This window comes from Oratosquilla oratoria, chromosome 11, assembly GCF_046742065.1.
Source record: "Oratosquilla oratoria isolate Oo_2021 chromosome 11, ASM4674206v1, whole genome shotgun sequence".
Classification (NCBI taxonomy): Eukaryota; Metazoa; Arthropoda; class Malacostraca; order Stomatopoda; family Squillidae; genus Oratosquilla; species Oratosquilla oratoria.
Window position 1 is genome coordinate 45,290,072 of NC_134787.1, and position 22,702 is coordinate 45,312,773.

Below are 22,702 nucleotides of genomic sequence, written 5' to 3' on the forward strand. Positions count from 1 at the left end.
CTATGGTAACACGAGGAGGTAGTGAGGTCCACCCCATGTATATAATGCCCACAGCCCATTTTTATAAACCCATTCCTTTGAAAAAGCATACCTGCGAAACTAGTCAGGAATAAACTCAAGACTAAGACTCCTGTGTTTCCTACTCCGCTTACGTCATATTCATATATATATATATATATATATAAGGATGTTTTTGGGGGGTCTTTTATGGATTTGGAGGTGTATGGCAGGGTTATTAAAAGCATTATGGGATGTGTTATGGATATATTGGATGGAGGAAGTATGTTCAGAGTTGTCAAAAGTTTTTAAGTGATTAATAGAGATTGTGTGAGAGTAGTAATGGAGAGGATGAGTTTAATATTTAGGTGTAGCTTGGCCAGGGTTGTGCAATATGATCATGGTTGTTCAATGTGCACATGGATGGGGTGGGTGGGTAAATGTGAGGATGTTACTCATGGGTCTGGAACAAGTGAGTAGAGGGAAGTGTGAGGTGAGCCAGTTATTTCAGGAGGACACTGGTTTAACCTTTCCCATGCGATGATATGATGCCTATGAAGGCATCATGAGGCATGAGTGGGTATCTGAGGATGCCGGCATTGACGTCCTGATTTTATTAATTCTTTAGTTGTAGCTGAGTGACCCCCGAATTCAGTGAACTGGCTTGATTGCGTTTTGTGTTTATTATTACTCGACGTGAAAGAGGAGAGTAAATACGCAAGTATTGTGATGCATCATCCTACATCAGGCATCAGATGATATGCGTGAGAATTGACTCATATTGAAGAGGTTAAGATGAGCTGGGGGATAGGCAGACAGTGGCAGAATTTGGGATGGTATGTGGGAGAAGAAAGCTGAAAGTTAATGTGGACAAAAGTAATGGTCGAGAGTGGTGGTGGTTTGTAGGTGAGTTTAGAGAGCAAGAGGTTTGAGGAAGTGTAGAGCTCTAAGTATTTGGGGTTACATGCTGCAGGGAATAGAGTAGGGGTAGAGGTAAATTGAATTTGATGACATTTCCTTCTATTTAACAATACATCCTTCCCATCACCTCCCCACAGAGCCAATTATACCTTCAATTTCTTGCCATTCCCAACATTGTACCTATCACAATCCCAAACTCAAAACTGCTCACCCAAATGGATTAGCATTGCTACTTGCAACAGAGGTCAACATGATGTTAGTTCGAACCTTGCTGTCAGCGAGTTAGATCAAGGGCATAGTTGATTAAATTCCATGGTACAAAGTACTCTGTAATGAGCACCAACCTAGCCTCCATATAGGGGAGAGTTTACAACATTGAACTGAACCATCATCATCTCTTCATCAACCCATAAGGCTAACATCCTTCAGCTTAAACCACTCAACTAGTAAAACCTTATACTGTCCAGTCATTTGAATGCATATCACCTAATCCAGCTTAACACACAAACATAAACTTAAGCAACCACCCCATTAGACAACTTTAGAGGACACAGAATACTACAACTCGGCCAAAACCTAAACTTATGCAACCACCCAGTTAGGCAACATTCTCAAAGTCAAGAAACATCCATCTCTCTCTCTCTCTCTCTCTCTCTCTCTCTCTCTCTCTCTCTCTCTCTCTCTCTCTCTCTCTCTCTCTCTCTCTCTCTCTCTCTCTCTCTCTCTCTCATATTTTTCCTCCCCCCCCCCATTTTATCTTATCTTTTTCTTATCTTTTTATGGGATTTTTTCCCCTTTTACTTTTCATTTAATTTACTCATATTTACTTTTTATGGGATTTTTTCCCCTTTTACTTTTCATTTAATTTACTCATATTTAGTATTTCTCTACCTCCCTCTGTATCTTTGCCCTCCACTTAACCACTTAATCTTTATTCTTGGCTTCCCATCTACCAGATAATGATCTGGCAGTCCAGAATACCTTTACATCCAGAATTCTTCCTACCTTCCATACAGATATGTATCAATTTATATTTGAGGTCCATTTGATAACTGTTACTGTTGCGAATGGAAAGGCTTGACAAGTATTGAATGTCAGGATGTGTGAATGGTTGCAAATTGATTGTAATGAAACATAAGGATTGACTTGATGTTCCTTATATAAGGCTATATACCATTGTGCAACAAGGAAAGTTTTGTTTGGGGATATTTTGCCATTGAATGTTAATACTAGGAGAAAAGGACATTTTGACTGGATACCATTATGCAGATAATTTTCAGACAGCATGAACCCTTTTATTATTTTGGATAAAGAAAAATGTGCAGGAGTTGGAAAGTTAAAAACTACACTGACTTTTGCATCCACAGCCTGATTCTCTACTGTTGCATTCCTTACATTACACCATGAAACGAAAATCCTCAAGGTCAAGGATCACCTTGACATGAGAGGCATACAAACACATGGCACACACAAACCACCATCTAGATTGGATGTCTGGAGCGAGCTCTGGAATGCAGGGCTTTTTTTCGCAAAATTGGAGGAAACGCCTACTCTGGTATTATGAAAAGGAGAGCTTTGCTTAACACTCGAGTGGCTGAAATGAATTATAAGAGTAAATCCACTGAGTGGAATATAATTTAAAATAGAGGATGGTGAAGGCAGATAAAAATATGGTGAACCATCTAAAGGAAGACTAGATGTGAACAGGGTTGAATTGCTGTTAGGTGTCATCCCCCAAAAAAGCTGTAATATAGAAAAGCCACTACATAACCATAGGTATGATGAGAATTATGGTTTTTCAGGGTTTGCAAGAGAAGGTAGAATACTAGGTAAAGGTACAGGTTTGGAAAAGGAGATAAGGTATAAAAATATTCAATGAAATCGAGATTACGATGATATGGTTCAACGTCACAAACTCCCCCCTATTGGAAGGCTAGGACGGTTCTCCTTACAGAGGACTTTGTAGCGTGGAATTTAATGAACCATGCCCTTGGTTCAACTTTGCCGGTGGCAGGACTCTAACTGTCATTCCCTTGACCTTCGCCGTAAGTAACGATGCTCTAATCGAGATTACAGAACTAATAAATGAAATTATAGACCTAAAAGCAGAATACAGAGCAATATATAGAGAAATGAATGAGTTAAAAAACAGAATGCTGAGACCAACAGAGAGCTTAAGGGGGATGAGATGGTCTGATAGAAAAATATCAAAAAAGAAGAAAAGAAGATTATATATCGACTTGATATTTTTACAGTATAATCAAATTATTATTTTCCATATTCCATGAGCATTTGAACCATGTATGTCCGTCTCTTTATCCGTCAGTCCGTGTGATGTCATTGATGATGTCACTAATGTTTTCCGATCTTAACCCCTTCCATACGGTGCCGCACACGTAGGCGTCATGGGGAGCGAGTGTATTCGCGAGGCTGCCATATCGGCGTCTTGATTATATTTATTGTAGTATCTTGATAGATCAAGATATACATACATATACCAAAGGCTTTTTCCCCCATACACGGGAGGTAGCCAAAAAGAAAAAGGCATAGAAACCACTCTCACCCATTCCATTCCCTACATATTCCACTCCCCTCCACCCGCTTCCCTCCCTCTATCTTGGCACCTCCTGGATGATGGGTCATCCCTGCATCCTGTCCACTGCCCTGGGTCAGAAGCAGTGTTGCAAGACAGCACATCCACAGCAAGGCCACTTCATAAATTCAGCGACCCCCCCTCTCCGTCCCCCCATACAGAAAAGGAGAAGACGGGGAGAAATCCCTTCGGGCTGCGTCAAATTTTTTCTCATGCATACTTCCTCACCCCCCATCCCCCACCCACTCCCCCTCATGCATCTCAGCATCATCCATACACAACCCTTCTCCATTCACCCCTATCTTCTGTCTAACTAAAATAGGAAATATATCTGGGAAGAAATGATAAACACAGAAAAGGAAGACTGATGTATAAAAAAAACTGATTTTGGGAAACAAAAAATTCTTTCAAAAGTGAATTGGGAAAACCTCTTTAATGAAGAAACACAGGTGGAAGAGAAATGGATGATATTAAAAGAAGTCTATAATGGAGTGGATAAATACATACCAAAACAAAAACAGGAAAAGGTATACATTGTGTGTTGGTACAACAAAAAATGTAGTGGGACAAAAGATAGAGACAAAGCTTGGAAAAGATGGGATAAAAAGGGTAAGTGGCAAACATATATCAAACTAAGAAATGAATATTTAAAAATATGCAGGGAAGAAAAAAGGAACTATGAAAGACATAATAGACAAATGTAAGAATCAACCTAAAATATTCTACAGATGTGTAAATGGTAAATAAAAAAATAAACGGGAAATAATGAAACATTGTCAAGGGAACATGGAATATATAGATATAGAAATGGCTGAAATTATGAACAAACATTTCAAATCTGTATTCACAAAAGAAAATACAATTGGGTATTAAGGAAGGGGAGAAAGATCTTCTCAGTGAAAATAATTGTGGCACAGAAAGGAATAAGGGACTTTGATGTCAGAAAATAACACGGTCAGGACAGAATTACAAACTGGATACTAAAAGAAAATATAGATGAACTAACGAACAAAATATACAAGATAATAGATTGCTCACTCAAAGGAGGAAAGATACCGCAAGACTGGAAAAATGCCAATATTGTGCCAATATATAAAGAGGGAGACAAAGAAGACCCAGGAATCTATAGACCGGTCTCCCTTACAAGTACAATAGCTAAAATCTCTGAAAAAATCATCAAAATTAGACTAAACATCTGGAAAAGAAGAACATGCTAAATCCAGAACAATTTAATTTTAGACAGGGAAGAGCATGTGCCACAAACTTGATTTGTTTTTATTCAAGGATAATAGATATAATGCAAGAAAGGGATGGATGGGCAGACTGTGCTTTCCTTGAATTATAAAAGGTGTTTGATAAAGTACCACACAAAAAACTATTAACCTCTTCACTCCGGGGCACATCGCACGTCTGGCAGCATTAGCTGCCCAACATGCGATGAGCGTCATAATAATCGCATTATAAAAAAATCAAGTCGGTGCTCAGTCGTTCGTTCTCTTTCACCCATGAATTTTGATAATCGTAGAAAACATGATGAAGCCAGTTTAGAGAGAATGAAGGTTACGTAGGTATGACTACAATAAATGTAATCAAGATGCCAATGTCGGCATCATCGCGTACCCACTTGCTCCTCATGTCGCCTACATAGGCGTCACCTTATGGAAGTGGTTAACCACTTCAGTACGGAACTTAAATCTCGCGGGCAGCAGCCAATGCCAGCCGTACGTGTCGTAATAATACTCGCATCATAAAATATAGTCACCGCTTATATCGATCGTTCTCTCTTTCACCCGCGAATTTTGAAAACCACAGAGAATGGGATTCAGGGCACATTTGAGAGAATGTAAAAACACAGGGGCGACTACAATAAATATAATCAAGACGCCGATATGGCAGTGTCGCGAATCCACTTGCTCCTCATGACGCCTACGTGTGCGGCACCGTATGGAAGGGGTTAAGATGATGAGAGCAGGGGCACCTGGGTTGGATGGATGCCATGCAGAGTGTCTGAAGAAAAGAGGTGAAGTTGTGGTGGACTGGCTGGTGAGGTTATTTAATGTTTGTTTAAGAGAGGGTAGAGTGCCGGAGGACTGGAGGAGTGCCTGTGTAGTTCCGCTTTACAAGGGAAAGGGGGACAAGTGTGAGTGTGGTAGTTTCGAAGGGATCAGCTTGTTTAGTGTGGTTGGGGGGCTTATGGGAGGGTCTTGGGTGAGAGGATTGGGAGAGGAACAGAGGGAGTGATTGGTGAGGAACAGTGTGGGTTTGGGACAGGTGGGGGTTGTGTGGATTAGATTTTTGTGGTGGGACAGATATGTGAGAAGGCTATGGGAAGGGGTAGGGATGTTTTTTTGGATATTATGAATCTGGAAAAGGCTTATGACAGGGTAGACAGGAAGGCACTGTGGGAGGTACTGCCGATATATGGGATAGAAGGAGAGCTGTTAGGAGCAGTCAAGAGTTTTTACGAGAGTGGTGGAGCTTGTGTTAGGATTGGAAATAGAGAGAGTGAGTGGTTTAAGGTGGGGGTGGGACTTCGTCAGGGATGTGTTATGTCGCGAGAGGTGAATGCAAGGGTAGTGGGTCGGGGGTTGGAGGTGGTTAAAGAAAATAGAGAAAAGTGGGAGGTGAGTCAGTTGTTGTTTGCTGACGGCACTGCGCTTGTGGCAGGATTGGAGGAGTGATTGAGGAAGTTAGTGACAGAGTTTGAGAAGGTGTGTGAAAGAAGGGAGATGAAAATAAATGTGGGCAAAAGTAGGGTGATGAGATGTACAAGGGGAGAGAGTGGCGGTGGGCTGGAGGTGAGCATAAGGGTGAAAGACTGGAGGAAATGGATAGTTTTGGATGCTTGGGTACAAATGTGGCGGGAGGGGGGGGAGTGGGGGTGGAGGTGGAGTGTGGATTGGGAGGGGCGAGTGGGTGCCTTGGTGGATTGAAAAGTGTAGTGAGAAGTGGACATCTGGGAATGGATGCTGAGAGGAGGTTGTATGAGGGGGTGGTTGTGCCGACAGTGCTGTATGGGGCGGAAGCATGGAACATACGAGAGGAAGAGAGAAGGAGTTTGAATGTGTTTGAGATGAGGTGCCTGAGAAGTATAATAGGGGTTACTAGGCTAGTTAGAGTGAGAAATGGGGAGGTGAGGAGGGGAACAGGGATGGAAAGGGAGCTGGGAGTATTGGGATGGTTTGGACACATGGAAAGAATAAGTGAAGAAAGATTAGTAAAAGAAGTGTGGAAGGAGTGAATATGAGGGGGTGTCCTAGGATGAGATGGATGGGGTGAAAGGGGCATTACAAAAGAGAGGAATATCTGTGAAGGAAGGACGGGAGAGGACAGAAAATAAGGATGAATGGAGAGGGTTTGTGTATGGATCATGCTGTGATGCATGAGGGGGAGTGGGTGGGGGATGGGTGGTGAGGAAGTATGTATGAGAAAAACAAAATGTATGCAACCCAAAGGGGTTTCTCCCCGTCTTCTTTTTTTTGCATGAGGGGACAGAGAAAAGGGGGCTCGCCGAATTTATGAAGCGGCCTTGCTGTGGGTGTGCTGTGTCTTGTGACCCTGCTTTTGACCCAGGGCAGTGCACAGGATGCATGGATGACCCGTCATCCAAAAGGTGCCAAGATATGAGGGAGGGAGGAAGGTGGAGGGAAGGTGAATATATAGGAAATGGAATGGGTGGTAGTGGTTTCAATGCCTTTTTCTTTTTGGCTACCCCCCGTGTAAGGGGGAAAAAGCCTTTGGTATATGTAAGAACAGAAGAGGACTGTGATTCATTACAATCAGAACTGGACAAAATCTGGAAATGGACTCAAAAGTGGGAAGTGAACTTCAATATCAAGAAGTGTAGCATAATGGAGTTTGGAAAAAACAAAACAGAATTTCAAAAAATTACAAAATTGGCAAAGAAGAAATATAAAAAAAGTGTACTCGGGAAGGAACCTTGGATTATTAATCAGCAAAGACATGACACCGGATAAACATATAAACAGAATAGTCGGTGAAACCTACAACCTATTAAGGTCAATGAAAGTGGCATTTGATTACTTGGATGAAGAAATGATTAAAAAAATATTAGTTACATTGATTAAACCAAAGCTGGAATATGCAATGACACTATGGACACCCAGTACTAAAAAGAATATAAGAAAACTAGAAAGAATACTGAGAGCAACAACAAAGCTGGCACCAGCTCTTTCCAATTTAACGTACGAACAAAGATTATTGAAATTGGAACTACCAACACTAGAGCAGAGAAGAGAAAGAAGTGATCTACTGACTAAGAATCATGAAAGGAATGGAAATCGTTGACTGGAATGATTTACTAAAAAAGGACAATGGAAAAACGAGGTCATGAAAAGAAACTCGAAAAGGATAATCATAGAAGAGATCGGAAAATGAATAGCTTTCCACCCAGAGTGCTGGATATATAGAATAACTTTGATAAAGAAACAGTGTGTACAAATACTATTCAAGATTTTAAGAAAAAACTTGCTGAAAGATACAAAGACGGGTCACCACAAGCATAGCTCCCTTCCCGAGTAATACAACTAGGTAAATATATATACACACACACACAGGAAAAAGTGATCACATACTAATAGAACTAGAATTAAATGAAGAAACATAGAAATTATTGAAAACACAGAAAAGGAAGACTAATGTACAACAAAACTGATTTTGAGAAACTTAGAAAAGTCTTTCAAGAAGCAAATTGGAAAGAATTTATTAATGAAACAAAGGTGGAAGAGAAATGGACAATTTGGAAGGAAATATATAATGAAGTTGTGGATAAGTATGTACCTAGACAAAACCAGGAAAGGGTATATATAAATTCCTGGTATAATGCTTAGAGGTGCTAAGATAGGAAGGAGGGTGGAGGGGAGTGGAATATATGGGAAATGAAATGGGTGGGAGTGATTTCTATGCCTTTTCTTTTTTGGCTACCCCCCATGTAAGGGGGAAAAAGCCTTTGGTATATGTATGTACATACATATACCAAGGCTTTTTCCCCCTTACAAGGGAGGTAGCCAAAAAGGAAAAGGCATAAAATCATTCCCACCCATTCCATCCCTGAAAAAACTCCACACCCCTCTACCCTCCCTCTTATCTTAGCATCTCCTGGATAATGGGTCATCCCTGCATCCTGTCCACTGCCCTGGGTCAGAGGCAGTGTTGCAAGACACAGCACATCCACAGCAAGGCCGCTTCATAAATTCGGCGACCCCCCCCCCCCTCTCCGTCCCCCCATGCAGAAAAGGAGAAGACGGGGAGAAATCCCTTTGGGCTGCGTCAAATTTTGCTCACACATACTACCTCACCCCCCATCCCCACCCATTCCACCTCATGCATCACAACATCATCCATATACAACCATTCTCCATTCACCCCTGTCCTCTGTCCTCTCCCATCCTTCCTCAACAGACATTCCCCTCTTCCCGAAAGCCCCCTAGGATGCCCCCTCATGTTCACTCCCTCCACATCTGCCTTCCATTCCTCTTTTACTAGTCTTTCTTCACTCATTCTTTCCATGTGTCCAAACCATCCTAATACTCTTTCATCAACCCTATCTCCCAACTCCCTTTCCACCCCTGTTCTCCTCCTCACCTCCTCATTTCTCACTCTATCTAGCCTTTTAACCCCCATTGTACTTCTCAGACACCTCATCTCGAACACATTCAAACTCCTTCTCTCTTCCTCTCTTATGTTCCATGTTTCTGCCCCATACAGTGCTGTTGGCACAATCACTCCTTCATACAGTCTCCTCTTATCATCCATTCCCAAATGTCTATTCCTCATTACACTTTTTAATCCACCAAGGCATTTACTCGCTTCTCTCAATCTACATTCTACCTCCACATGTATGTATGTATAATAAAAAGTGCAGTGATGCAAAATACAGAGGAGATAAAGCCAGGAAAAGGTGGAAAAAGGAAATAAAAACTGAGAAATGGAAAATATACACCAAACTAAGAAATGAATATGTAAAGATACATAGAGAAGAAAATAGAGATTATGAAAAGGACATAATAGATAAATGTAAAGATCAACCCAAATTATTTTATAGATATGTAAATGGCAAGCTAAAAAATAAACAGGAAATACTTAAATTACATCAAGGTAATAGAGAATACACAGAAGATATAGAAATGGCAGATATTATGAACAAACATTTCAAATCTGTATTCACCAAAGAGGAAAAAAATCTACAAAACTGTGATCAAAGAATCAAAGTAAGATTTCCTCCATTGAAGAAATTAAACATTACTCAGAATGAAATAAGGAATCAAATATTAAAGCTTGATGTTAACAAGTCACATGGCCCGGACGGAGTTGCAAACTGGATACTGAAGGAATGTATAGACGAACTAACAGGAAAAATATACAAAATAATTGAATGCTCACTCAAAGAAGGAAAACTACCAGGAGACTGGAAAAATGCCAATATAGTGCCAATATATAAGGGGGAAATAAGGAAGACCCAACAAATTATAGACTGGTACCCCTAACAAGTACAATAGTTAAAATTTGTGAGAGATTCATCAAAAATAGATGGACAAAATATCTGGAGGAGAATAGTATACTGAACCCGAGGCAATTTGGATTCGGACAAGGAAGATCATTTACCACAAATTTAATTTGTTTCTCTTCAAGATTGATAGATATATTGCAAGAAAGGGATGGCTGGGCGGACTGTGCATTCCTGGACTTGCAGAAGGCATTTGATAAGGTACCACACAGAAAATTACTATATAAACTGGAAACAATAGGAGGCATACATGGAAAACTATTGAATTGGATGGATGACTTCCTACATGGAAGAAAAATGAGAGGGGTGCTCAGAGACAAATATTTAAAATGGGAAGAAATAAGTAGTGGCGTCCCACAGGGATCGGTGCTAGCTCTGATAATGTTTGCTATATATGTAAATGACATGGATGAAGGCATTGAAAGTTACATGAACTGCTTTGCGGATGATGCAAAATTATTAAAGAGAATAAACTCCGTAATAGACTGTGACTCATTGCAGAGTGATCTGAACAAAGTCTCAGAGTGGAGCAAGAGATGGGAGGTAGAATTCAACATCAAGTGCAGTATAATTGAATTTGGAAAAAGCAAGAAGATAATATCAGGACAGTATAGAATTGATGGAAAAGAAGTAAAGAAATTAAGTTCTGAATGGGACCTAGGAGTAATCATTACCAAAGACTTGTCACCAGATAAACATATAAATAAGATAGCCGAGAAACATACAATTTGTTGAGATCAATAAAGGTGGCCTTTAAATACCTGGATAAGGAAATGATCAAGAAAATATTACAAACACTGATAAGGCCAAAACTGGAATATGGAGCACTAATATGGTCACTCAGTACAAAAAAGAATATAAGAAAATTAGAAAGAATACAAAGATCAATGACAAAGATAGTCCCAACACTTTCAAACCTAACATATGAACGAAGAATGGCTGATCTGGAATTGCCAACCCTGAAACAAAGAAGAGAATGAGGGGACCTACTAGCTATCTACAGAATTATGAAAGGAAAAGAATGCCTTGATAGAGAGGACTTATTAAAGTGGGGCAGAGGGAAAACAAGAGGACCTGCAATGAAACTCAAAAAGGATAACTACAGAAGAGACCTAAAAAGAATATCTTCCCACACAGAGTGATAGATATATGGAATAAATTGGGTGAAGAAATAGCGTGTGCAAACACGCTATTAAAGGACTTATTAAAGTGGGACAGAGGGAAAACAAGAGGACATGCAATGAAACTCAAAAAGGATAACTACAGAAGATACCTAAAAACGAATATCTTACCACACAGAGTGATAGATATATGGAATAAATTGGATGAAGAAATAGCGTGTGCAAACACACTACAAGAATTTAAGAGCAAAACTTGATCTCTCAAGATACAAAAATTGGGTCGCCACATGCATAGCTCCCCTTCCCATATAATACAACTAGGTAAAATACAGCTATTCTTTGACCAAAAATTGCTGATTTACCTAGTTGTAAACAGATTGGAGGGGGGCTATGATGAGTGGTACCATGATGTAGCATTGATTTAAGTTTAACAAAAATAGAAAAAAGAAGGAAAACGGATGATAAACCAACATACACAGAGACCACCAAAAGAAGATTAGACATGTATGAAACTCATTTGGGAGTAGTTAGAAAGAAAATATGTAACATAGTCCCAGATGTGAGGACGAATCATTCCATGGATTCAGAACTGAACATACTAATAAGCTAATAAATATTTGAAATGAAAAGGGATATTGTTGAATGGAAAAAGGAACATAACCAATTATACAAAGAAGTGAGTGAATTGAGGAAGGAAAATGCACTATTAGGGAATTGGAAGAAATGAAAAAGGAACTGGCTAAAGTAAAAAATGATGATGAAAATTGAAGACACAATTAAAAATGAAACTTTGTTGAGGGGTAAATGAAAAAATATTAACAGAGGCAGGCAAAGTTGGTGAAAATATGAAAAAATCAAACATGATGGAAATTAAAAGCCAAATGAAAGAAGGCAAAGAAAACCAAAAAAATACTATTTAAAGAAATAGTCAAAGAACAAATGAACAAAAGTACAAATAACACAGTAATAGAAGTAATAAAAGGAAAAAGAGATTGGGTAAGAGACACAATGAAAAATAAAATGTATTGTAATCTAAGGTATCAAAGAAAAACGTGGTCTAATAAGGTTCCAAAGGGAAAAAGAGGAGAAGAATATAGTGACAGAAATACTAGAAGAAATACAGGAGGAGGGCCAAGGACACGAAAAGGCAATAGAAGATATCTATAGGATGGGCAAATATTCTGAAGAGAAGAATAGACCTCTTAAAGTAAAACTTAATTTACAGAGAATAGCAGAAGAAATATTAACAAATGTAGGAAAACTAACAAAAAGTAAAAGCTACAAAAATCTATGGATTAAAAAGGAACAGTGATGAGGAAAAAGAAAAGGAAAAAAACTCTTAAAGAGGAAGCTAAGGAAAAGAATGAGAAAAGAACGGAAAAAGGAAGGAGTTTTTTTGGAGAGTGATGGACTTCAGACTGAGGAAATGGTACATAAGGGAAAAGGAAATGGAGGAGAAGAAAAGGAAAAAAAATAAAGAAAACACATACCAACATATACAGATTGATATCAGGAATTGATGAATTGAATGATTATCTAGAACAAGGAAAACCAGATATAATGGGGATTGTGGAGACAAAATTAAAAGGATCATTACCATCAAATAGTATAGGACAATGATTATATAATTGTTGGTACAGAAATAGAGAAACAAAGCAGGGTGGAGGAGTGATGTTACTAACCAACAAAGGCCTAAATGTGACCAAAATTACAGATGGAGAGAACAATGTGGAATTGATTATGATAAGAGTTGAGGATAGAGATATGACAAATAGAAAGATGTAGTGATTTATAACCCATCTAAAACTCACACATGGAATGAAAGTGAACACTCCAAAAATTCAGAAGACACAAGAAAAACAATAATGAAATGCTAAAGAAAGAAAGAAATCTGGTAATTATGGGTGATTTTAACTCAAAGAAAGAGATGACTGTGAAAGGTGGTGAAGATCAGTGGGGAAACATATTACTGGAAATGACCATTGATTACACATTGACACAATGAGTCAAGGAAAACACCAGATATAGAAATAACAATGAACCTTCAAGATTGGATTTAATATTCACATCAGAACCCAAAATTGTAAATAAAATTGAATACAAGACACCAATTGGAAAAAGTGATCACATACAAATAGAACTAGAATTGAATGAAGAAACAATATAGAAATTAACGAAAAACACAGAAAAGGAAGACTAATGTACAACAAAACAGATTTTGAGAAACAGAAAATTCTTCCGAGATGCAAATTGGAAAAATTTTAATATTGAAGAAACAAAGGTGGAAGAGAAATGAACATTATGGAAGGAAATCTATAATCAAGGTATGGATAAGTATGTACCAAGACAAAAACAGGAAAGGGTATTGTTTTAACAAGGTTAAGAATTGGCCATTCGTACATTACCCATAAATTTTTGATGCAAGTGGAGTAGAAAGGCTGGCCCCCCTGTGCCCCATTTGCTAAGTTGTTTTTACAATTTAACACATTTTAATTCAGTACCCTGCATACTCTAATAAGCGCAGGGCAAAATTTTTAACAAATTTAACTCTTCAAGAAGTTTTAGGGGAGGAGGCTCATCTGGAGAATGTTTAAAGTTTTTAAAAGACGTTAACTTATTTCGTGAAATTTAAAATTATGTATATGATTGCTTGCATGTGTATCTTGTTGTGATGTGTTTTTGTGAGTGCTTATTGCTTTTACTGTTTTACTTGATTTATTTATTTGTATATGATAGATATGTGCTGAATGGCCTACTGGCTCCGGCGCTTGGCCTTCAATCCAAAAATTTCATAAATCATTCGTATATAAAACTTGGGAAAGAATATGTGAATATACGCAGGAAAGAAAAAAGAAACTACAAAAAAGATATAATAGACAAATGCAAGGATCAACCTAAACTCTTTTACAGATATGTAAATGATAAATTAAAAGACAAACATGAAATAGTGAAACTGCGTGAAGGAGATAAAGAATTTATAGATGACATAGAAATGGCTAAAGTTAGAATCATACATTTCTGGTCCGTTTTTATAATTGAGAGCTCGCAAATTTGGGAAGATGAACAATGAGAAAGATCTCCCAAAATGAAAGAAATAAAGGTAACACAGGAAGAAATAAGAGATTAAAATAAAACCTAGATGGTAGGAAATCACATGGACCAGATGGAATTGCAAATTGGATATTGAAAGAGTGTATAGATGAACTAATGGACAAATTATACAAGATAATAGATTTTTCACTCAATGAAGGAAAGGTACCACAAGATTGGAAAAATGTGAACATTGTACCAATATATAAAGGAGGAAACAAAGAAAATCCTACAAACTACAGACTGGTATCCCTTAGAAGCACAGTAGCAAAAATATGTGAAAAGGTTTTCAGAAACAAATGGATCAAACACTTAGAAGAGAATGAAAAAAATAAAAATAAATTAGAATTGAAAGAGCAGTGACAAAATGGCACCTACACTCTAAAATTTGACATTTGAGCAAATATTGGATAAATTACATCCATCAACACTGGAACAGAGAAGAGAAAGAGGCAATTTGCTGACTAAAGAATCATGAAAGGGATGGAAGTTCTTGATAGAGATGACATATTAAAATGGGACAGAAGAGAAAGAAGAGGACATGAGAAGAAGCTAAAGAAGGACAGTTACAGAAGAGATTTGAAAATGAATAGCTTCCCACACAGAGTGATTGATGTCTGGAACAAACTAAACTATACAAGATTTTAAGAACAAACTGGATGTGGAAAGATACAAAAGCGGGTTACTACGAGCATAGCTCTCGTCCCGTAAAATTCAAGTAGGTAAATACATGGATGAAGGCATGGAATGTTATATGAACTTCTTTGTAGATGATGCAAAACTATTGAAGAGAGTAAGTACAGAAGAAGATTGTGAATCTTTTCAAGAAGACCTGGACAAAGTCTGGAAATGGAGTAAAAAGAATGAAGTAAATTTCAACATTAAGAAATGTACTATAACGGAATTTGGAAAAAAGCAAAAATAGAATATCAGGTCAATATAAAATTGGTACAAAAGAAGTTATAAAAGTAATTATCTCAAATGATGTGACACCAGACAAACATGTTAACAAAATAGTTGGAGGAAGTGGATAGCTTTAGATACTTGAGGTTGTATGTGGCAGGAAAGGGAGGATTGGAGGTGGAGGTAGATTGAGAGAAGCAAGTAAGTGCTTTAGGGGATTAAAAAGTGTGATGAGAAATTGACATTTAGGAATGGATGCTAAGAGGGGATTGTATTTACCTAGTTGTATTTTACGGGACGAGCTATGCTTATAGTGACCCGTTTTCATATCTCTCCGCATCCAGTGTATTCTTAAAATCGTGTATAGTTTTGGAATTCACTGTTTCTCCATTCAGTTTGTTCCAGACATCAATCACTATGTGGGAAGCTATTCTTTTTCAGGTCTTCTATAAGTGCCCTACTTTAGTTTCTTTTCGTGTCCTCTTGTTTCTCTTCTGTCCCACTTTAATAAGTCATCTCTATTGAGGATTTCCATCCCTTTCATAATTCTGTAAAGGGTCAATAAGTCGCCCTTCTCTTCTCTGTTCCAATGTTGACAGATGTAATTTCTCCAATCTTTGTTCATATGTCATATTTGACAGTGTAGGTGCCATTTCTGTCGCTGATCTTTGGATTCTTTCTAATTTTCTTATGTTATTCTTTGTGCTGGGTGCCCACAATGTTGTGGCATATTCTAGTGTTGGTCTTATCAGTGTAACCACTATTTTTTTTTTTAACCATCTCATCTATGTAGTCGAAGGCCACTTTCATTGATCTTAGTAAGTTGAAAGTCTCTCCAAATATTTTATTGATGTGTTTATCAGGTGTCAAGTCGTTTGAGATGATTCCTCCCAGGTCCCCTTCTGAATTGACTTTTTTATTCTTTGTTTCCAATTTTGTATTAACCCGATACTCTGTTTTTGCTTTTTCCAAATTCCATTATGCTACATTTCTTGATGTTAAAGTTCATCTCATATTTCTGACTCCATTCCCATATTTTGTCTAGGTCTTCTTGTAGTGATCTACAATCTTCTTCTTTTTTTTACTCTCTTGAGTAATTTAGCATCGTCAGAAAAGAAGTTCATGTAACAATTTACTTCCTCATCCATATCATTTATATATATGGCAAACATTAAAGGAGCCAATACAGGGCCTTGCGGGACACCACTTTTCATATCTTCCCAGTTCAAAATTTTGTCTTGAAGTACCATGCTCATTTTTTCTTCCAATTAAGAAGCTCTTCATCCATTCCAGCAGCATACCTTGTATTCCTCCTATTATTTCAATTTTTCTGATTAATTTTTTATGTGACACCTTATCAAATGCCTTCTGCAAATCCAATGTGCAATCTACCCAGCCATCTCTTTCTTGTATTATCTAGTATAATCTCAATTTCGAGTAAAAGCAAATTGGGTTTGTGGTACACGATCTTCCACTCCCAAAGCCAAATTGTTTAGGGTTTATTATTTTATTTACTTCCAAGTGTTTGGTCCATTTATTTCTGATGACTTTTTCACATATTTGTAAGGGATACCGGTCTGAAATTTGTAAGGGATACCAGTCTGAAATTTGTAGGATCTTCCCTATTTCCTCCTTTGTTTATTGGTACTATGTTTGCATCTTTCCAATCTTGCAGTACCTTAACTTCTTTGAGTGAGGAGTCTATTATCGTGTATAGTTCGTCTATACACTCTTTCAGTATCTAATTTGCAATTCTGTCTGGTCCATGCAATTTCCTGACATCTAGGTTTTTTATTTAATATTTTATTTCTTTTTGTGTTACCTTTATTTCTTTCATTTTGGGTGATCTTTCTTGTTTTCTATCTTCCCAATATTGTGAGCTCTCAGTTGTAAAACTGACTTGAAATGTCTGATCATGACTTCTACCATTTCTGTATCATCTATATATTCTTTATCTCCTGTACGCAATTTCACTATTTCGTGTTTATCCTTTAGGTTTTTATTTATATATCTGTAAAAGAGTTCAGGTTGATCCTTACATTTGTCTATAATATCTTTTTCAGAATTTATTTTTTCTTTCTTGCGTATATTCACATTTTACATATGTTTGCCATTTGGATTTTTTTTTTTTTTTTTTTTTTTTTTTCTCCAGGCTTTGTCTCTTCTGTCTCCAGCCTCACTGCACTTTTTGTTATACCAACACTTTATATATATATATAATCTCTTTGTTTCTGTTTTGTTACATATTTGTCAATTCCTTTTACTTTTCTTTAAATATGTTCCATTTGTCTTACATATTTGCTTCCTCTTTAGAGAATTTGCCCCAGTTAGTGTTTTGGAAATTTTTTCTTAGTTTTTTGAAATTAATTTTGTTGTAAATTAATCTTCCTTCTCTATGCTTATTGTTCCTACCTACATTGTTCTGTTCTTTCAATTCAAACTCAATTAGCACATGGTCACTCTTTCCAATTGGTGTTTTGTACTCCATTTTGTTCACAATATCTGGTTCAGAAGTTACTTTTAAGTCTAGTTTCAATGGTTCCTCATTGTTTCTGTACCTAGTATTTTCCTTAGCCCATGTTAGGGTGTATTCAATGGTCATATCTAGTAGGATGCTGCTCCCATGTTAGGGTGTACTCAATGGTCATATCTAGTAGGATGCTGCTCCAATGATCTTCCCTCCCTTTTACTATCATTTCTTCCCAGATTATATCCTTTGCATTAAAATCGCCCATGATTTCTTTCTTTCCATCCTCTTTTAGTAACTCATTTAGCACATTCATTGTGTCTTCCAGTAATTTAGAATGTTCACACTCAAGTCTGGCACACTCAAAAAAAAATAAATCCATCAGTTCTTTTCACATTTCAGTCATTGGCTTCAATTCTGAGAGCTTTGCCTTTCTCTTTTTTCTCATCACTCATTTCCTTTTGTATCCATATATGTCTGAATTTCTTGCTGTTTGCCAATTGAACTGCTTTTGATAATATCTCCTCTGCTATCATTTGAGTTCTTAGTTTTATTTTCAGTGGTCTATGTTGTTTTTCTTTTGAATATTTGCCTATTCTGTGGATTTCATCAATTTCTTTATTGAGATTTTGTCCTTCATCCTGTATTTCTTTCAAAATTTCCTTAGCTGTTTCCTTCTCCTTTTCTCTCTGGTATCTATACATATCATGTTTTTCCTGGATACCATGGACCACAATGCACTTACCTTTGTCAACTGTATCTCTCACCCAATTTTCCTTTTAGTCACTTTCATGACTGTTTCTTTCGTATTTTTCTCCATCTGTTTTTGTACTGTTTCACTAAAGGATATTTTTTTATTTCCCTGTTCTTGTTTCCATTGATTTTTTATTTCAGTGAGGTCTATTTCCTTGATTGACTCTTCCACCTTTCCGGTCACTGCTTGTAATTGGTCTTTGACCTTTTTCACATCTTCATTTTAATTTTTGTCCTCATTTTTCATTCTTTTGTTTTCTCTCTTCAGGATTTCAATTTTGCTCTTTAGGTCACTTAATTCTTTGATCGTTTGCTCATTACTCTTTCGCAACATAATCAATTGTCTAAGAACCGCTCTGTAATCCAATTTTAAGTCTATAATTTCTTCCATTAAATCATTTACTTTGCAATTCCTTAATGCATTACTATATCTAATATCTCCATATCTAAGCTTTTGCCTATTTCACCTGGGTTTCTGTGAAACCCTGAAAAACTTTTATTTTCCCACCTTTGGTTTTTCCTTGGTGTGTCAATGAGACAATGTCTTTTGGGGATGACACCTCTCGGACTTTCCACTATACTTACATCTAGTCCTCTCTTTGTTGGTTCATTTGTTATTCATTCTTCTTTCTCTTTCTCCATTATGCCAAAACTATACCCACTTCAAGAACTGGAAAACTTTACCGGTCACTTCGAGTACCATAGCTTACTTGGAGGAATTGTGCTGACAGCACTATATGGGGCAGAAACATGGAACATAAGAGAGGAAGAGTTTAAATGTGTTTGAGATGAAATGTCTGAGAAGCATGGTAGTGGTTACAAGGTTGGATAGGGTGAGAAATGAGGAGGTGAAGAGGAGAGTGGGGATGGAAAGGGGGATGGGAGATAGGGTTGATGAAAGAGTATTGGGTTGGTTTAGACATGTGAAAAGTATGAGCAAAGAAATATTAGTAAATGAAGCCTAGGTATATGTATGTAATGAGTTGAGGCAAAGAGATGGTGACCCCATGAGCACAGCAAAACTGTATAGGTAATTGCATATCATCAAGGTTGTGGGAGAAATGTATGGATTGTTGAAGAACATTAAGGTGGCTTTTCACTACATGGGTTAAGAGATTAAAAAAAAAAAAAAAATAGAAATATAAATTCATCAAAACTGGAATAATGTATGCATCATTGGTGTGGCCCTCACATATAGTCAGTCAGTCATCTAGTCTGTTGCCCTTGATCTCTTTTGCTTGAGACTCAGCTCCTGGGTAACTGGCAACAGCTTCCACATGGGCAGCAGGTATATGCTACTTGATAGATTGGTTTTAAGAAATGACAGTGAAGGTATAATATTGAATTAAACAACACTGACTAGTTTCATATTATCTGTTAGCAACTCAAAGCATGGATTCATGGAAGGCAATACCACTTTCATGTGTCTCACTCAAAAAGTATGAGAAAGATGTAGTTAGAAATCAACATCAGAAAAAAGTACTTTGTAACAATAGATGTACACAAGGGACTTGATAAAGTTCCTAGACATATCTTTGATATAATCATCCATAATAAGGGATGACCAACTTCTTAACCAGAGACTCATTTTTTATACATATCCTTCAGATCCAACAGTCATACATCAAGGAACTAAGAGTAATAGGAGTAGGAGGCATGGGTTTTGGTCAAGAAAAAGAAACTAATGTCATTCAAGATAGTCCCCTACAATCAAGAAAACATAGACATCTTACACACTACAATAAAGATAACATTAATCTCTTCACTCCGGGGCACATCGCATTTCTAGCAGCATTAGCTGCCCGACGTGCAATGTTGCGTCATAATAATCGCATTATAAAAAATAAAGTCAGTGCTCAATCATTCGTTCTCTTTCACCCGTGTATTTTGATAACCATAGAAAATATGATGAAGCCAGTTTAGAGAGAATGGAAGTTACGTAGGTACGACTACAATACAGTAAACTTCCACTTATCCGAACTCTAAGGGGGATTAGAAATGTCTGATTAATCAAAATGTTCGGTTAATCCGACTTTGTATGTTTCATTCCCGTAGAGTTTTATGCGGTAATGTCGGCTGCAATATTCGTACCTGTAAACTTAACATACACATGGAAATGCTTATGATAGTTCATAAACATATTCTATAGAGTATAAAGAGAAAATGTTTAAGGAGAGCTTGTGATACTGTAAAGTCACTGAGAGGACTCACGAATGTATGTACCGCCAAACAGCCGATCAGGTGTAAACATGGAGTGTGCTGCCACCGTGTGAGCACTTGGTGAAGCTTGCGGGGGTGGCGGAAGAGGCGGTGGGGTGTTTGAATGTTTGGTTGAGATCCAAATAAGTTTGGTTAAAGCGATGGCTACCGTATTGAGAAAATGTTCGGTTAATGCGATTATTCGGTTAAAACGTGATTGGATAAGCGCGAGTTTACTGTAAATATAATCAAGATGCCGACGTCGGCATCATCGAGTACCCATTTGCTCTTCATGCTGCCTACGTAGGCGTCACTGTATGGAAGTGGTTAAGAATAATGATAGGATACATGAAACCTGTCTTAATAGAATGTTGTGTATTAGTGTAGCAGATTTTTTACTGTATAAATTCAGGCTCTGAATACATGTACAGTACTACCTCTCATTAACGGACGTTGATTAGCTGTGTTTGCGGTGTTTTCTCTGTTTTCGGTGTTTTGGAGTGGTTTTTGGGTGGCATAGTGATTGCACGCACTAAACACCACCAAAAACACTGCAAACACAGCAAATTAACATCCGTTAATGAGAGGTCTCACTGTATATGTGTCATAACTTCTTCCTTAGGTTTTTCTTCCCTGGAAACCTATGGCATTGAGATAGTGGCTAATATCCTCCTCAGGGTTTGCTCATGAGTCTCTTTGAAGAAGAAATATTTTAGTTTCAGTGTTGTGCGTAATTTATACAAGGACACGGGAAGATAGTGTATTTGTTTTAAGTATGATATGAGCATCTGGGACACAAATTTGGAGTTGTAGTGGCCTTTTGTTAGTATTTTAGTGCAAGGTGGTGGTAACCTTAACATAGGTTGTAAAAGTGACTTATTTCTGTTTTGCGTCATTATGTGAGAAGTGTGCTTGGTTTAGAATTGTATTATGTGGTCTTGTGTTTGTATGTAACCTGTTAATCGTAAATAAATGCATCATGTATTTTTTTTATTTAATTGAAGATATATTTGAAATTTTGTGATATCTATGTGTGTATATATCAGATATACTTACATGTTGTATCTTTTCTTTACAGATGGGAGTTTGATATACACACCAGTACCATCACGAGAGCTTCCGATTATCAACAACACTGCACCATCGTTGCTCAAACGAAGAGCTTATGAGGAGACTAATGGCATGGATGGTGAGTGCTCATATACTATTATAAAAAGCAGCTGCTTCTGATGAGAAATGCTAAGGGTCCCAGTAATATATGACATAATACCGTATACTTTGGAAATGAGTATTCTTTATAGATGTACCAGGTGTATGTATATACAGAGTATATGTGTGTGTGTGTATGTGTATATATATATATATATATGTATGTATGTATGTATGTATATACAGGTATTCATCAATGCAATATATGCACTTTTGGCCATCATGCAATCAGAAAATCATGGAAATAGATAATGCAGTGGATGAAACACTGCATTATGAAAAATGTTTAGATGCCATGGAGAGAAAAGGAAGATGCTGAGGTGTGACTGTATTGGTGCAAGCACTTGTAGAAAATGGTTGGAGTGGTTAGTGTACCAGGCAGCCACTTGGTGGCATGCAGGTTGCCAGTGTGTGATTTGAAAATATAGTTGCCCTGGAATACATAAAAATGACTTTAAAAACATAATTTAAAATAATTTCCTAGTATTACATTATTATTACTAGTATTTTGATGCAGTCCAAAGGGTTTTCTCTCCATCTCTGTTTTCTGCATGAGGGGAAAGAGTTGGGGGTCGCTGATTAAGTTAAGTAGCCTTGCTGTGAATGTACTGTGTTGTCCTGCATAGCTTCTGACCCAGGGCATTGGGCAGGATATATGGATGACCCTTCATCCATGTAGCTAAGATGAGAGGGAGGAAACTGTGGTGGATGGGAATGAAATAGTGGGTATGTGCTTTTTGAATTGTTACCTCCCTTAAAATGGGGGAGGGGAGCCTTTGGTATATAGATAGTATTACATGGTGCTGTAAAGCAAAAGCATGATAGTAGAATGCATAAATAGATGAATACTTGTATATATGTGTGTGTGTGTGTGTATATATATATATATATGTATATATATATATATATATATATATATATGT

The 22,702-nt window shown here is 37.4% G+C and overlaps 1 protein-coding gene across 15 annotated transcripts in view; it reads left to right on the forward strand.

The window, feature by feature from the left end:
- The window catches only part of MTA1-like (metastasis associated 1-like), a 302,424-nt gene that overhangs the window by 207,128 nt on the left and 72,594 nt on the right, over nt 1-22,702 (forward strand). For all 15 annotated transcript variants that reach the window (XM_076192744.1, XM_076192742.1, XM_076192745.1 and 12 more), the window contains one exon: nt 21,649-21,759. In XM_076192744.1, the coding sequence (XP_076048859.1) occupies nt 21,649-21,759 (111 nt within the window). The remainder of the gene's footprint in view (nt 1-21,648; nt 21,760-22,702) is intronic.